The 18,944-nt window shown below is 35.1% G+C and overlaps 1 protein-coding gene across 1 annotated transcript in view; it reads right to left on the bottom strand.

The window, feature by feature from the left end:
• Positions 1 to 18,944, bottom strand: part of LOC150105837 (uncharacterized) — a 138,675-nt gene that overhangs the window by 11,082 nt on the left and 108,649 nt on the right. Inside the window, exon 8 of the mRNA XM_090393613.1 lies at positions 9,865 to 10,026. Coding sequence (XP_090249739.1) covers positions 9,865 to 10,026 — 162 coding nt within the window. The remainder of the gene's footprint in view (positions 1 to 9,864; positions 10,027 to 18,944) is intronic.

Genomic DNA, 18,944 nt, shown 5'->3' with positions numbered 1-18,944 from the left:
GTACAACACCGGGCAACTCGTTGCAAAGGTGGACCAAGCTAACATCACTCCTATCTCAGTATCTCCCATAATGCAAAACACATCTCCTTGTGGATATGTATAATGTTATGCATTAAGGGAAGGGCCACTACCCAGACTAGTTTCGACCTTTATTGAGGTCTCTTCAGTGGGAGCCAGGCCCAGATGTGGAGATACCAGGCAGAAGCAATGAAGCAATAGCGAGGTCATCTTTACCTATAGGAGTTGCCAAAGGGTGTGCCACCTTTTTATTAAATTACTCTGTATTTAGAGAAAGATGTTGAAAGTTTATTTTTCACTTGATTAGACTATGATAAATTTAGTTTAATCCTTTATCCAAGTGTGAGCTACTTTCAGGGGCAAACTTTGTTTTCGTTGACACTTGGATAAAGGATTAAACTAAATTTATTATAGTCTAACCAAGTGAAAAATAAACTTTCAACATCTTTCTCTAAATCCAGAGTAATTTAATAAAAAGGTGGCACACCCTGTGGCAACTCCTATAGGTAAAGATGACCTCGCTATTGCTTCTGCCTGGTATCTCCACATCCGGGCCTGGCTCCCACTGAAGAGATCTCAATAAAGGTCAAAACTAGTCTGAGTAGTGGCCCTTTCCTTAATGCATAACATTATACATTTCCGCAAGGAGATGTGTTTTGCATTATGAGAGATACTGAGATAGGAGTGATGTTAGCTTGGTCCACCTTTGCAACGAGTTGCCTGGTGTTGTACTACCTTACCCCAGTCCTGAAGATACTTTCAGGCGCAAACTTTGTTTGCTCACAGATAAAGGATTAAACTAAATTTATTATATCCATCTCTAAATTCAGAGTAATTTAATAATACGGTGGTACACCTTTTGGCAACTTGTATAGGTAATTTTAACTTCTCCATTGCTTCTGCCTTAGTATCACCATCTCTGGGTCTGGCTCACACTCACAAGACCTCAATAAAAGTCGAAACCGGTCTGGGTAGTGGCCCTTCCCTTAATGCATAGCATTATACATGTCAGCAAGGAGATGTGCTTTGCATTATGGGAGATACTAAGACAAGGAGTGATGAGAACTTGGTCCACCTTTACCATGAGTTGCCTGTCCTGAAGATACTTCAGGTGCAAACTTTGTTTGCTTACACTTGGATAAAGGATTAAACTAAATTTATTATAGTCTAACCAAATGGGAAAAAACTTCCAACAAGATTCTAGGTGTACCACCTCAAATGTGTGGGCAGTATTTTTCTTTGGGTTGGGAAAATTCTGAATTTATATTACAACAATCCCTCGATTAGTGCACCTAATGCGTTCTTTAAAACAGGCACATTAATCGAAAACGTGCTAATCGAATATAATAACATATGGGAAAAAGTATAATTCGTTCCTCAAATTTCTTTTTTGAACCTTAATTTTTTATAAAAGAATTAAGGTATGTCTCAGGGCCTAGTTAAAGGAAAACCATGACGCTGAAAGACAATAAAACATATTCAGAATATAAATTTTATTATTCTACTTCTTAACAAAGAATTGAGGTAACGTAGTTTGTCAGGCATTTTGTTTCTTTTTTTTAATACAACCGACGGTATGGCCCTATTGCCTCTTCTACTCTTCTGCAAATTTTACTGCTTCTCTCTTCATCAGGATCAGTCTCCAAGCATTGCTGCTTAAGAACTTCGATTGTACAAAAAACATTTTCAAATTGTTTCTGTGAAATCTCTTTTGGCTGACTGTGGTTAAATTTTCTTCATATTCTTCAGGATCTTCCCACTGTACATCTAAATTTAGCAGGTCAGAATCACTCAATTCTTCAAAATGAGATTTAATTAACTCTTGGACGTTATCATTGAAGGGGAGAAAGAAATGAAGGATGTACGTGCTTTATAGATAAAATTTCCCAATTGTTATGCAAGCAAAATAGTTACCACTTAAAAACTACAATGATCATAAAAAAGAAGTTAATTTTCCGACATATAATAATAAATAACTCATCCCAGAAGACGGATTGATTACCCTATTATCGGAATGAATTCTCCTTGTGACATGCGCAGAAGTGTTGAAGGTCTCTGTAGCGTACTATAGCAGACAACATAAATTTTGGGGGTAAAAATTTGGAACATAGTACACATAGTGCACATGGAAGTAGTGTAGTATGCCATTAAAATAACTTTGTAAAATGTTTTAAATAGGTAACTAAATTATTTCATTCTGGTGAGTAATTTTTTAAAATAGTTAGCCATAAAAATGTATAGAAAGAAAATTTTTAAAATCTGTAACATTTATTTTTAAGATGTATATAGGAGCACTAATCGAATTTGGGTATCGAAAAAAAATTAAGCACCAATCGAAAACGCATTAATCGAGGGATTACTGTATATTTATACAGTATTAACAGCTGTACAGATGAGAAGTAGTGTTGTTAGAGAAAAAGTACACCTAGTTTCTTAAAGGCCCAAAAATTTAGGACTGAGATGTTTGTGCCAAGTCTGCCCCAAGAAGTGAAATCTGAATACATTTGCAGATATGGTTATTATCAAAAGTGAGGTTAAGCGAAATGAGATATTTCTTGTAAGAAATATCTTGTTTTCGTAGTCATGGTTTTCCTCACCATAGACAAAGAGCAAGGAGATCAGAGTTGAAGCCATTAATTATGGAAGATCTTCAAAACTTCTGATTGTGCACTAAAAAGTTTGTCAAATGTAAACAATTATTATTATTATATGACACTTCCGAAGACTGAAGACTCATCGAGGGAAGAAGACAGAGTTGTGGAGTCTGAAGACTCCACAACTCTGTCTCCACCACTGAAATCTAGCTACAACAAACCACTCTACTTTTATCATATACACCAACACCATCTACCACCGCCGACCACCCCCACTAGTATTTTCACAGATAATCACAAACATCCATGCATAGGGCAGGATTCAAACCCGCAGCCTTTTGGCTGAAGAGTAGATATGCTAACCACTCGGCCAACCAGGCTGGCGTTTGGTCAGTATACAAAAAAGATTAAAAAGCTGTGAACTAGGTTATGACAGCCATTACATAACATGGCTCAACAACGAGCCATGTGTTTGATAACTGAGTGCTAGACAGGATTAGAGGTCAGTGAGAGAAAGTAATTTATGTGCGGGAGGAAGACAGTGAATGAAAGTATACTCTTTTTTCTAGACTAAATACCTGATTTAGTCTAGAAAAAGAGTAAACAATTGAGTTTCTCCAAAACATTTCATTGCTTGTATCTAAAATTAGGTGGATGATAATGACAATCTCATAATAATCTTAAGATCACCAAAACAGTCTCATTCACCATTTACAAGAAAAGGAGCTTACAAAATTTTCTGTACATGCAGCATTTGTTACTATGTTGGACAAACAAGATGACTAGAAGAGATTCAAATTAAAGAACACATTAAGGATGTTGAATTCCATAGCTATGTGCTGAATTTAAAGAAGCAGCTGAGAGGATGTGTTATTCATTTCAGTGCAATAAAAACCATAGTCATATTTTAAACTAATTTTGGTCAGTATACAATAAAGATTACAAAGCTGTGAACTAGGTTATGGTAGCCATTACATACCATGGCTCAACAATGAGCCATGTGTTTGATAACTGAGTGCAATGTTCACCTTCAATTTTAAGCCTGTTCTATGTAAGGCAGTTGTCATATTAATACAATTTTTTTTTCTAATTTATTCCTGATGATGTATGTCATAAAGTATAGAAAATGGTTATATAAACAGCTTTTTATTGTCTTTTCTCTTTGGGGTTCATACTGGATATATTATAATGAATAATTATAATACTCTTATTTTTTTTACGACCCCCACAGAATATTATGGAACATGAAATTTAAGTGATTTAAGTATATCAATAAACAGTAAATGCTACAATGGCCTATAGTTATCTTAGTTTAAATACCCTGCATGCACGCTTAACAACTGTAACATATACCTTAGTGTCTATTTCCTTTCATAGGAAAGGAAAGGAAATAGACAGTAAGAGATAACCATAGACCATTGTAACATTCACTGTTTAATGATATGCTTAAATCACTTAAATTTCATGTAAGAAGTTCCATAACATGTTGTGGGGGTTATAAAAAAAAGAGTATTATATTATGTATAATTGCTGTAACAGCACTGCTTATTAAAATGTGAAACATGCAGGAAATTAAATAAGACGTTTTTATATAACGAAACCTGTGGTGAATTCATCACTAAAAAGCACACATACTAACCACAGTAATGACTATTTAATTCGTAAATATTTCATCCCAAGTATCTTGAGATATCATCAGTATAGTAGTTCAAACAATACTAGGAATAACATACAGTTAGGGAGCATATTGAGATTCCATTGTAATCATGCACCCTAACTGTATGTTATTCCTAGTATTGTTTGAACTACTGTACTGATGATGTCCGGATGAAATATTTATGAATTAAATAGTCATTACTGTGGTTAGTACATGTGTTTTTTAGTGATGCAGGAAATTAAATTATAACTAACAATTACTTCAGTGTCTCACTGCATGCTGAACTAAATATTCTTTGAATTAAAATGTTTCTATTGCAAATCATGCTTGCCAAGAAAGAATACAACTGTGCCAACTATCTTGGCTAGTACTCGAAATTTAGAATGCTGATAAATTAATGTTTATATCACCTCAGTAAAATACATATGCTGGACTTCAAAGCTAGTCAAATCCTCTCCCTGTATATTCATGTTAGTGGGCCTATTATTATTACAATTCTTACTAGAAAAAAATAGTAAGGACAAAAGGTTTCATTTGTGGCAGCAAAATCTGTGATATTACTGGATGGGAGATTAATTTCATTGCTTAGTATGATGCTATCAACCTGCTCACATTTTATGCTTAAAGTGGTGAAAACCACGTTCAGGCTCCAGAGCATGTTCTGGGATTACAATGCCATTACAGAAATTTAAATACTTGTCTATTTAGTGCAGAGAAACATATGGGTTTCTTAGAGAATAACACTTTCCCATAATCACCCACAGATAACGTTAGTCTCACCTGAGAAAAAAAGGTTAATCAAACTGCAGATAAACTTTTAACAATGCATGTCTACATACTGAACAGATTGATTTTGAACATAATACAAAATCAATCTGATCAATATATGGTTCACAAATTTAGCCAATCAATATGAAGATATGTTTTTTTGTTCAGTGATCACTTCTTTGATAAATATGACGTTACATTAGTATATATTTCTGAGCTTGATCTAGACAGAAACTCACCTACTTCTGGTACTATGGGTTTCTGCCTAGCCTCCGATGAGAACCAACAGTATGAAACAGCTGTCACACTAGTGAAATCAAAAATCATGGGCAGAGCTTATATCTTAAATGATGACAAGTATAAGTTCTTGTCTTCTGAAACTTTCCCTCACTTTTTATTTTAAATTGAATCCATCCAAGAAAGGCTATCAATAAATTAAAGATACTAAGAAATTATTTGTCTATTTACTAAATACTTGGTTTAATCCTTTATCCAAGTGTAAGCAAACAAGTTTGCGCCTGAACTATTTTCAGGACTGTATATAGAAACTTATAACTTTGTATCACTTGCCTTAGTATCCCATAATGCAAAGCACATATCCTTACAGGTATGTATAATGCTATGCATTATGGGAGGCATCACTACCCAGAAAAGTTTCGACCTTTATTGAGGGCTCATCAGTCAAATTCAGTCCCAGAGGTGATACTAAGGTTGAAGTAATGCAGAAGTCATATTTTTCCTATACAAGTTGCCAAAAGTGTCACAACTTATTATTAGAATACTCTGGATTACAGATAGTGTTGGAAGTTTTTCCACTTGGTTATACTATAGATTAAAGATACCAAGAAATTATATATTTGGTTTAATCCTTTATCCAAGTGTAAGCAAACAAGTTTAATCCTGAACTATTTTCAGGAATGGGGAAACTTGTATATAGAAGCTTATGACTTTGCATCACTTGCCTTAGTATCCCATAATGCAAAGCATATATCCTTATAGCCATCTTCCAACTATCTCTAATCAAGAGTATTCCAATAATAAGGTGTGACACCTTTTGGCAACTCATATATGAAAATATGACTTCTACATTACTTCAACCTTGGTATCACATCTGGGTCTGGCTTCCACTGATGAGATCTCAATAAAGGTTGAAACCAGTCTGAGTAGTGACCATTCCCATAATGCATAACATCATACATACCCGTAAGGATATGTGCTTTGCATTATGGGATACTAAGGCAAGTGATGCGAAGTTATAAGCTTCTATATACAAATTGCCCCAGTTCTGAAAATAGTTCAGGCACAAACTTGTTTGCTTACACTTGGATAAAGGATTAAACCAAGTATATAATTTCTTGGTTTCTTTAATTTATAGCAGGCATGGGCAACCTTTCCTAGTTCGGGGGCCAAATTATCATTCTGTCTCCGCGTCAAAGGCCGGACCAAATTATTAAATAAAATAAATTAATATTAAATGAATTAAAACAAGTTGCTACTTCATATTTCATTTATTTATAATATAATGCTTTGGTATAAAGCTCTACATAAATTTTATATTATAAAATTTATGTAAAGATTGGCCTTGTACTTCAACTATGAGACTACATATTAATATTGAAGTTAATATTACTTAAGGATAATCGCATAGAATTTTCGAGGTTTTCATCCATCATTCTTGTCCACATTTTTGATTAATTGTATTTCATCCTCGAAAAAACTGTTCACACATATATGTGCTGCTGAAAAGACAAATGATTTTTCTTGAAAAAGAGCGTAAATTAGTATATTTTTCTTCCACCAAATAAAATTTATAAAAATCTGTCAAAGCAATGTTGTTAAATTGTGATTTTAACACTAAATCTTCCTGAAGCATAATAAGTTCCATCTGTAAGTTTTCTGGCACATTATTTACATCAGCATCCATCGGACGAGCAAATATAGTGAATGTGGAGTCTTTGTTTTTGAAGTCGGCAAACCTTGTATCAAATTGCTCTATTAGTGCCTTCAGTTCATCTCCATAACAATTATAAGGAATATTTTTATGAGGCTAGAGTAGGAAAATAGTAACAATTTTCAGCTCTTATCTGACTTTCCAACAATCTTAGTTTATTACAAAAAGCTTTGACATGTCCATGCAGTTCATGAACCAATTGTCCTTGTTTTTGCAATTTAATATTCAGTTCATTTAGGTATCCGGTGACATCTACAATAAATGCTAAATCACACACCCACTCATCATCTTTTACTTGGTTAATTGTGTTTCCTTTTATGTCCATAAAATCTGCAATGTCTTGTCTCAGATCATAAAATCGTTTTAACATTTTACCTTTACTCAACCACTTCACTTCACAATAATAAGACACATCTTCATAATCCGAAAATAGGTCTGCCAAATACTCCTTAAATTGGCGGTGATTAAGTGCACGTGACTTAATAAAGTTAATACTGGCTACTACAACTTCCATAACATTTGTGAATTTAATCAATTTTGCACACAAATTTTGTTGGTGGATAATGCAGTGAAAATTTGTTAAATTTTCCAGATGGATCTATAGTTCTATTGCTCTTTCATGAACTATTCCAATAAATCCCTTCTGTGCACCAACCATTGCAGGGGCTCCATCAGTGCATATGCCAGATAGTGAACTCCATTTAAGCCTAAATCTCTCGAAGACTATGTTGACTGTTTCAAATATATCTTCACTGGTAGGTGTTCCTTTTAATGGCCGAAGCACCAATAATTCTTCTGTGATGTTGAAATCCGCATTGACTCCTCGAATAAATATTACTAGTTGCTGTATCGGAGGCATCGGTGCTGTCATCCAAAGCAATTGAAAATGCTTCCAATCTAGCAATCTTCTCTTTTAACCTTTTTTGATGTCATCAGCAATAATTTCTATCCGTCGGACAACAGTACATCTCGACAAACGAATATTCTGGAAGTCTTTTTTCTTTTCAGGACATATTATACTTGCAACATCCAGCAGACATTCTTTGATAAATTCTCCTTCACCAAATGACTTAGAATGCTTATCGATTTTTTCGCTTACCACAAAGCTGGCTTTAACAATGCTATGGTGCTGCGTTCTTTGCTTGTTGAACATTTGCTGCTGGGTATTGAAGTTCTTCTTCAACTTCTGTATTTCATCTTTTCGTAGTTGTCCATCAATTTTTGGGTGATCCGCATGTCTCGAAGTAAAGTGTCTCTTCAAGTTGTATTCTTTGTTGATGGATACGGATTCGTTGCACAGCAAACATACAGGCAAATCTTTATTCAGAATAAAATAATAATCCTCCGTCCAGTTGTCTTGAAATTGACGATTCTCTGCATCTACTTTTCTTTTTTTTGCAATAACCCCTGACATTGTCCCAAATTTATAAGTGATATTCAGAACTGTCAAACAAAACTGTCTTCTACACTGTAGGCACTGAACAGAACACAACATCAATGCAGGCACCGAACAGAACATAACATCAATGCAGGCACTGAACAAAGCACAACACCAATGCAAGTACTGAACTGACACGTTGTAACACGTTCACACACGCCGCTAGTCAAAGTGAGAAAGAGACCTTGGTTGGAGAAAACATAGTGTGTTTTGCGCAAGTCATATGACGTCAGCTTAATGTGAGTTAGTAGAACACACCATGTTTTCTCCCACCATGAATCAGACAAACTTCGCTGAAATAGATTAATGCCAGATCAAAAGAAGTAGAGGGCCGGATCCAGCCCGTGGGTTACCCATATGTGATTTATAGTATAACCAAGTGGAAAAACTTCCAACAAAAGGCTATCAATGTTTGCACGTCAGTATTAGTACAGTGGATAGACTTAGGGTGAGATAATCTGAGAACCCTGTAGTAGAGCCAAACTGAATTTTTCAAACCATTTTAAACTCCCAATAAACATGGTAATGATCTCACACTAGGCAATGAAATTCATCTCCAGATCCCGCTGTGAGTATGGATGTTTATCCATGCCCATAGTGAGATCTGAACCCACAGCCTGTGAGCAGATATACTTAATCACTTGGCCAACCAGGCCAACATAGCTGGTCTAGTTGGGTAAAAAATTATAGGTATTTATTATGTTTTCACTGTCAAATTGATTTTTAAATTTTCTTTTCTTCTGTAATTATCTACATTAATTCAGATCAATCACATTTGCTAAACAAATCCAACACTATATATTTGATGCAGATTTCCAAACCAAGCAATTTGTTTATTTTATTTTATTTTACTGGGGATTTGAAACAAGGTATTCTTATGGCACATCACCAATATAGTAAATGTGCTATTTTATGATGTGCATGGATGACTGGATTCCTGCAAATGTAAGGACTCAGAATTTTTAAAATCTACTTGAACAGCACAGATGGGAGAATAATTTGGAAGTACTTCAACCATTGTTATTCTAAATAACAAATGAAAATCTTCAAAATATATCTGATTTATGCTTTGAGGAGTGCAAGATATAAAGAACAGTATTCACTATTAATTTCTTTATTATTTAAATTAATAATAATTTAATGGTTTGATTTACTTGAATTTGGTATATATTGTAGTTCTATATCTAGAAAATTACTGAAAATTGCATCCATAGTTGACATGCACCACTATAATAAACTTCACTATAACAAACACATAAACAGTTTGTTATGGGGAACTGTTTGCCATAGTAAATTTCTTTTAGCATATCACTGTACCTATGGAGCTTTGATCAGACTTCTGAATAGTGAGTGAGTTTGCTATAGGGAGAGCTGACTGTGTTAAAAGAATATGAAATGCACAATCTAAATAATAACCACTAAGCAATGCTGTACTTACTAATAATACACTTGAAACATTACCACACAACCGCTGACAACACTGCTGCATGGCATCCTCCACACTTTGACCAATTCTACAACATTCTTCACTTAACCTTTTGGATAATTTGTCTTCTAATTCATGATGTTGTTTTTCGACTTGTCCCTCTAGTCGCTGTACCTAGAGAAATCACTATATTTATACATAAACTGCATTCGTTAAATACTTTCTTAACCATATAATTTTTATATTCAGAACAAATTTGGAAATGAAATTTTGCATACCATGCTCAAACACCATAATGGAATCATATATGTTAAATTATCATTATCACTGAAAATATTACAAAATAATATTGTAATTTCATCACATAAATTGCTGTCACTTATATTGCAACTTTCACCCTCTCTTAAAGCAATAACTAGATCCAGACTTTCTTAAGTTCTTCTTGAAAATTTTTCAATGCTCAGATATCACATAAAAAACTGAAAATAGCAATATGTTGCTCAATTTGTTCAAATCACTCTTCAGTCGAGGCAATAAACTGATCTATAATGACTAGAAAATAGTGTCTGTGAGAATTAGTTTTGGGTTTATTTATATGTATATCATCTCCTTCACAGAACCTTTTCTTTTGTGAATGTTCTCCTCCATGCAAATGTTTTCATTTCCTGATTCTAATTTCCTTGTATTTTATTGAAATGTCACTTTTGTTGCATATTTCACAGTTTATTTGGATTTAGAAAAATATTTTCTCTAAAATGTTTTCAATTATTTTTAATCCTTTTAAAAGTGAAATAGCCCAACTTAACTTTCTTTGAATTTTTTTGTAATCTTCTGCTAACATTATTAATAGCAAACAACAGCTCATACCAAATAAATGTGGATAGTGCAAATATAAAATTCATTTCATTTTCCACCAAAGACCACAATTTGAGGATCATCAAGTGTTTCATTTACTAGTGCAACTCATATCCTGCCTAAATAACTGGTGTATTTTTAGTATATTATTGTAGTTTTTAGCATACTTATTGTACTAAAGCATTTTGTAACATAATTTCAGAAATATTATTAGTTTTTACTACTCTTAAAAATGGCACCAAAATCCCATCATAACAAGTCAGTGGCTAAAGCTAAAGTTGTTGCTACTGAGGAGAGCATTTGTCTGAACAAAAGCATTGCTGCAGTCATGATAATAATTTATCTGGGGATACGTTGACATTGGAAATAGCTCGGTTAAAAGAAATTATTAGGAAATCGACCAGGGAATTGGAAAAGGTGGAAAAAAACATTTGTCTAAACTTCGACAGGATAAGAAAAAGGATGAGAACAAGAACAGGTAGGAAATGAACATGGAAATCAAAATATTAATAACAACAAGGTAAGTCAGTTAATATCTAAGAAAAAAGAGGTAATATGGTATGGTGACTCAATTTTAAAATCTGCGCTTGCCGAGGGGGTCTAGTTTCCCAGGAGCGAAAATTAAAAATATAACAAATGTAATTGAAAACCAAAAAATAAATGTAAAAGAAATGGTAGTGTTGGTAGGTATTAATAATTTAAGTGGTTACAAACATAGTATGAGAGAAGATATGAAAGGTCTGTTGGAAGAAGCGAGAAAGAAATGTGAAAGAGTAAAAATTGTAGGATTACTACCTAGATATGATAGTACTGAGTTAATGAGGGCGATGATAGCAAATGATTTCACGTGCAGGGTACGTAGAAGATATGGATGTGAGTTTTTAGATGTGTGGGGTGTGTTTGATGGCAGAAAAGATTTGTATAAGAATGATGGCCTGCACTTGAATTCACTTGGCATCAGAAACCTGGAGAAATTAGAATTTCTTGCTTTACTTCTTGATATGAGACCCAATACAAAGTCAGGGAAACTAGATCACCAAGGGAGCAATGGGAAAAATGTATGTGAAAGTTCAGCTATGGTATACAAATGTAATAAAGATATGAATGCCTTTGAACATGGTTATGTATCTGGGGAAGGAGTGGAAAATATGCTTTGGGTTCGGACCTTTTAAATATATCTGGGGAGGGAAAAGAGAAAATTCTAGAAAAGAGACCAAGTAGATTGCATATCTAATTATAAGAATAGGCTAGATAATAACTTATTGTCTATACACAAATGCCAGGAGCATTAGAAACGATGGGGTTGAGTTTGTTGCTTTATTGAATACTATGTGGCCTAAGATTGTTGACATTAGTGAAACCTGGCTATCAGACTTAGATATGATAAGTGGAATCGAGTGTGTAATGGATATACTATTTTTAGGAATGATAGGAGAGGAGGAGGAGTACTACTAATGATATCAGATGACTTAAGTCCAGTTAGATGACTTAGAAATACAAGAAAACAATTATGGTAACAATGTCCCATGTAGCAATGAGTTTGAGTCTATCTGGTGTGAAGTGGAGGTTAACAGAATGAAATATGTGGTGGGGTGTTTCTATAGACCTAGTGGCTCAGTTGTAGGGGACGAAGAAATGCATTGCCAATTTAGCCTCATGGGTACCAAGCAAATGATCATTATGGGTGACTTTAATTTTCCAAACATTGACTGGGTAGAACAAAAATCTCATGATCAGAAAGAACAGAAATTTATTGAATTGTTGTGAGACAACTTTCTCAAGCAGCATGTGGAAGAAGGAATTCGAGGTCAAAGAGTGTTGGATTTTCTCATAGCGTCAGAAGGGATCTCTGTCAAGAATATAGCTGTTTTACCACCACCAATTGGTGACAGTGATCATGCTGTTCTTTCTCGGGAAGTATCTATTTGTATTGAAGCTCCGATTAAAACTGGATAAATGCTGAACTACAAAGCTGGAAATTATGATTGATTTAGAATAATACTATCTTTGGTCCTATGGTATCAGTTACTGAATGGAAAAGTGCTTAAATCAGGTGGTATCTCAATATATCCCTAGTGTTCGAAGAATAAACAGGTTGGGAGTGAAATGGATGTGCAGCCTTATTAAGCAAGAGATCCACAAGAAGAAGATGATGTGGAAAGAATATCGTAAGAATAAGAGTGAGAGGAGTTATGAAATATATAAAGCTCAGGCCAGAAAAGTAATGAGTATTGTGAGAAAAACTAAAACGGAGTATGAAAAGAAATTGGCCATGCAAGCTAAAGGCAATCCAAAAGAATTTTATCATTATGTTGCAAGCAAAAGAAAGAACGAATGTGGAAGAATAACTTTGCTTGCAGCATAATGATAAAATTCTTACTAGAAGACGTTCTAGTAAGGAGGATGTCCAAAAATGGCAAAGTACCAGAGTTTTCTTTTTCCATAATGAATTGGATGCGAGGATGAAAGTTATTTCTCCGTTGTAGAAAAGTGGAAAGTTCATCTTCAGTGTGTGGCCAAACAGCAAAAACATCATCAACGTAATGGTACCAAAGAGATGGTTGAGGATGAATTGGATGAGAACATAGTATCTTAGAATTGCTTCAAATAGTAGTTTGCCAAAGGTGGAGACAGAGAGCTACCCATGGCAGTACCTTTGATTTGTTTGTAGATTTTGTTTTTCCAACTGAAATAACCTGAGTGGATGACATATTCGAATATCCTTGCGATATCTGGAGGGTAATCTTCATATAAAGAATTGACTGTGTCGGTTAATACTTTAATACTTCTCTAGAAAATTTATTCCCAAGATGATTTGTGCACTTGGGCAAGATGTCCTAGGGAGGACCAACAAATCTTGCCAAACACTCATGTTAAATTCATGTGAGTACGATTTTACTCTAACCTTCTTTGTTACATATATCTCTGATGTTGAGATTCCTGATAATCTAATCGGTCTCTTTAGTTTATAACTACCTTGCCATACACCGGATTTTATTTCTTGAAGATAATCTTCAGTAATTACAGAGGCCCAGGAACCAGTATCTAGCAATATGTTACAATACCATCCATGTATATTCCCTTTGATTTTCATTCTCGATCTTCTTAGATGTTCATGATTCCTTTGTCTTCTCCTCCATGGTTTACCTTCAAAATTATGAGGAGTGTGCCCAAATCTCGGCTCATATCTATTATTTCTATTGGAGGGTCTCTTGTTACTAAAACAATTCTGGGCGAAATGCCCAATCTTGCCACAATTAAAACATTGAGGAGTCTCCTTTCTTTCTCCTTGCACACTACTTTGTTCAAATTTAGGTAGACTCCTCGGGTTTCTGTTCTGTCACTGCTGCCAGCTGCTTTAGTGCAGCATCAAGAAGGTCTATCATAGGCTGTAGAATTCTTTCTACTTCTTGTCTGATGAATTCATTAGTCTTCTCTGGTTGAGGGATAGATGATTTTGAAGTCTTATCTGTGACTGCCACCAGCTGTTTCAGTACAGCATCAAGATGGTCCATTACAGGCTGTTGAAGTCGTTCAACTTCTTGTTTAATTATAGGACATACTTCTTCCATGTTTGTTAGCCCTACTTGTTTTGGGATGTTCATTTTAATTTCAGCCTCTTGATTAGTGTTGACTGAATTTTCTCTTACTTCCTCACTATCCCTTTGATCCTTATTCATCCCTATACATGAGCTAGATTCGTTCTTAATTTTGTTCTCGCAGTTGGAACTCTTTGTCTCCTTAATCACATTAATGTAGCTGGCAGTAGATGCGGGACGAATGCCTCCGAGCATCTGTTCCTTCTCCTTTACAGCGGCATAGCACTCTTCTAAGTGAGTTATTTCCTTACCGAAAGCCGTCTCTTTCAGTTCTGGTCTTAGTCCAATCCTAAAGTGTTGAAAGACTGCCCAGTCCAAATGGTGCTTGTCTTCACTTGAGACGTTTAGGGTACTGGAGAGGATCAGTAACCTGTTGTGGAAGTCGGACACACTCTCCTCCTTTTGCACCATTTTCTGCAGCTTCCACAAGTTAGGTCCTAAGCTTCCCAGTTTTGAGAACTCAGAAATTAGGACTGTCTTCAATTGGGAGTAATCCAGGGTTTCCTTGAGAATGGGAGAGGAATACAGGAAGCTTTAGCTTTTCCCACCAGTTTACTCTGGAGCAAGACTAACAACTGAAAATCAGTCAATCCTCCAACTGTTCTAAGCTCTTCTATATAACTAAAAAAATTAGGACATCATCAGTCTCCTCGCCCGAAAATTGTGGGAACACCTGCTGTGGGTTAATATAACGAAAAAATTCGCTGTTATCCATGCCTAAACCACTAAAGGGGATCAATCATACTTGCATCCACTTCACAGTAATTTACTCTTTAAAATTTTCAACAACACTTAATTAAACTTTTTCCTCTCGGTTGTCTGACCTGCACCCAAAACCAACTTGCTGTGAATAACTTGTAATTAGGATTTAATTAGCTAAACTACATCCTGCCAGCTGCACCATTTATGTTGTGTCCCTCTTTATCAAATAAAACTCGTTTCAATACTAAGAATATATAATACAAATTTTCACTAGCCAAACACAAGTATTAGGTTAAGATCCTACATGAGAATTTTGATCATATCGCCTTAACAGATTCTATACATACAAACATGTATAATCCTAGAACTAGTTGATCCTTTGTCTAACCCCTTACTGATTTGATCATGCTATAATTCTGTATTTTCTAGGATATATATAATCAGTTACTCTAATTTTCTCACTAAGACAATATGTATTAAATAATCCTTTCACTGAGCTAATACACACTTTTGACCTTTAAAACTCTCTTAATTAAAATACAATGTACTTGCATAAATCTCTAGGCACATGAATTCATATTAATTAATAGTAACAAGCTCATTTTTATTCTAGTTTGACATGAGTATTTGATCATACTCAAGTCCTAGTATAATTCTCATTAATCCTTTCAACTGTTCAGTAATTGAACAATGACTATAGTTACTTATGATTTGAATTGACACGAGATTTTACAGTACCTTTTGACTTGGGTCTTCTACACTGGTCTCTACCCTTTTCAGATATTTTACCTTCCTAGGACGAACTCTTCTATAACTTATCACTCGTAAGTTCTTTTGGCACTAAGATGGGCTTTCACAATCATTACCTTACATTCTTCAATCAAGGACATACATAGGATCATCTATTCTATGGCTGTGAAATTAACCATGTGGGCACTGACTTCTTTATAGAGTTTTCTTTCTCTTGTTACGACCAGTGGACGATGAAACACACTGACATTATCTTCTTTCTTTTTAACTAAACGGTGTCCCTCATTTCTTACAATAGGAACACAGAATCGAAATCCGGCACACTTTGTTTCCTTATTGTGTCGGACGGAGAAAACTCCTAACCCGTCACTCAGGAAAACCACGTGAGACCTATACGAAGACTTGTGAAGAAAACTCCCAGGAAAAAAGCCTCTGTGAGTGGGGGAGGGGAGGAGTTCCTAGCCCTTTTATACCATGACCCCTACCAGAACCTTCAATTTCTTTTCTTCCCCCCTTACTGGAGTCGATTTCACTGACCAATTAGAGTGGCGTTTTTCTGCCAAAACATCATGCGGTCCGTGTGCACGCGACTGACACGTGACAAAGTCTCAATTCGGGAATTATGACCTTGAGCTTTGGTTTAAGCTAACCTCTATGTCATCTATACTAAATTAATCCCCTTTCCAAAATTTTTTAAGAATTAACTCGAATCTTTAATCTCTTATTTCAAGTGTAAAAACTAGCCTCTCACATACAAAATATTATGACTAATCTTCTTTGCTTTACTTAACCTTACTTTATCATATCACAACTGTAATAAATTTCCCTCCTTTTTTTATTTTTTTATTATTTTTTATATTCGTTACTTTCAAACGCTTTGAACGATATCTGCTTAGGAACAAGCTTGCTTACTTAGTCATCTATACCGGGATTTTTATTTCTTCTCTTGTTAAATCATGATAACTGAAAATTTCACATTCTTAAGTTATCAGGGTGTAACAATTCATTTCTATTACAGACACTGAAGATGTACTATTAATTTTAGTACGAAATATCTGTCCTTTTACTAATTAAAGATATCACTGTGGTTTTTACGTGTTACTTTATTATTTAATTACTATGCCACAGGTTCCACTAAAAATCAGAATCATCTTACTTCCTTAGAGATTTTAATGTTCACAATTCACACTGTTTTCTCTTCTATAATTTCACATATCAAACCAGAAGAAAAGCCAAATTATTTGCTGTCAGCAATGATCTAATACAAAGTGTTCCTCTGCTAACTAGAATACTGAATAATCTTTATCATTCTAACTACATCATATATTTTTAACCGACTATCTCTTCAAATATACTGTAGATGTTAGCTCACCCTTGACAACTGTAACAATCTTATTTACATTTGTGTGGATTGATTACCCAGCCAATGTCAGTCTTGTCCTTTGGCATTAGAACAGTAAATAAGATGATTTCAGGGATAGGACTCAGCAACTCGTTGCATTTCCCTTCTGACTTTTCACCTGAAACACCAGCAATATCCTCAATCTAGATACTATTAAGTCTCCTGGTCCAGATGGTATCCTTCCAATTATGCTAAAAGCCTGTACATCCTATACAAACTGTCAGACGCATCTCAACATCATAGAAACAAGTGGTCTGTGTGTGTGTGTGTGTGTGTGTGAATATAATTTTTTGTGTGTGATCCCATCCTCAAAAGGTAAACCTATAGTATATCACTATCATAGATGGAAGAAAGTAAGGATTTTTATTTTTTATATAGTATAGAAACCCTGTTTTAAGACAAACATGGAACTTTTTCAACCACTTCAGGCATCCAATAAGTGGGGCATGGTCTCATACTAGGCAATAAAATTCATCTTCCACCTAAAGACAGTCACAAATATCCCTGCTCATGCAGGATTTAAAATCACAGTCTATTGGAGAGAAGGTATGTTAACCACTTGGCCAACCAGGCACAGGTTTGTCAGTCCAGCATAACCCTAAAAAGGGAGATAAGATCAGTCATCAAACTATTTTCCCATTGCTGTCACTTAAATCCTCTCAAAAATATTGGAGAGGGTTATCAACAGTCAACTTCTTCACTACCTGGAGGCCTACCAATTACAATATGGATTCTGCTGTTCTCATTCCACAGCAATTTCCTAGTCAACCATATCCATCTTTCGACACTGGACACAAGACAATGAAAAAAAAAAGTATGGAGAAAGACACATGGTCACTCATGCTGGGTCTGTATATAAGCCTTACTCATTTATCATCTTATATGACCATAAGATCCATCCTTTGTGACTGGGGTGCCACTTTACTTTAAGTTCATCCACTACATGTCATGGTGGATAATCCACTCAGATTTCTCTATCAACAAAGAATACCACAGGGCTTTGTGCTTTCAACTCCAACTCTGTCTCATATATATTAATGATCTCTCTCTCTCACTAACCTTTAATCCTATATAGTTTTACTGGTAACAGTATATGCCATCCCTTGAGAAACCTCATCATCATCAAATTCCTGCCATGTACCCTCAAGGGGTGTACAGGATATGACAGTACTACATGAAAAAATTACATCATTACTAACTTCCTATCTACAATTTTCCTCCAAATCACTCTGTTACTTGTCAAGACTCCAACATTATCAGATCTTATATTTCTATCGTCTAAGGCACTTTGTGCCGTATCAATACACCTATATCTTGGTCTTCCTCTGGGTCGTTTTCCTGCCCACCTGGCAGAGAACACTTGTTTTGCTAATCTTTCCTCTCCCATTCTATTTAAGTGACCATACCAACTTTTCCTTTTTCATTGTGTCAGTTGCTTTTTCTAAAGCCTCAAAAAATTCCTCCACTTCTACCCTAGTAGAACCTTCTGTGGGACCATAGGCACAAATAAGTCTCATTGTCCAGTTCCCCATTCTCATATTTGTCCACATTACTCTACTTGAGACTGACTGCCATTCAAGAAGATTAGCCTCGTATTTTGTGTTGAATACTATGGCTACTCCTTCTTTTCCTTGATTGTCATTGCCCGAATATAACATTTTGTATTTATTGCTCAGAAAGATCTCACCAGTTTTGGTCTTTTTTGTTTCAGTCACCCCTATTATGTCGATCTGGTACTTATCTAATTCCTCAGCTAGCTCTATTTCTTTGCCATTCAGGCTTCT

This window comes from Typopeltis vanoorti, chromosome 6 (genome assembly GCF_054136105.1).
Source record: "Typopeltis vanoorti isolate ZY-2024b chromosome 6, IOZ_Tvanoo_1.0, whole genome shotgun sequence".
NCBI classification, from domain to species: Eukaryota; Metazoa; Arthropoda; class Arachnida; order Uropygi; family Thelyphonidae; genus Typopeltis; species Typopeltis vanoorti.
This window is presented reverse-complemented; position numbering and strand designations above follow the sequence as displayed.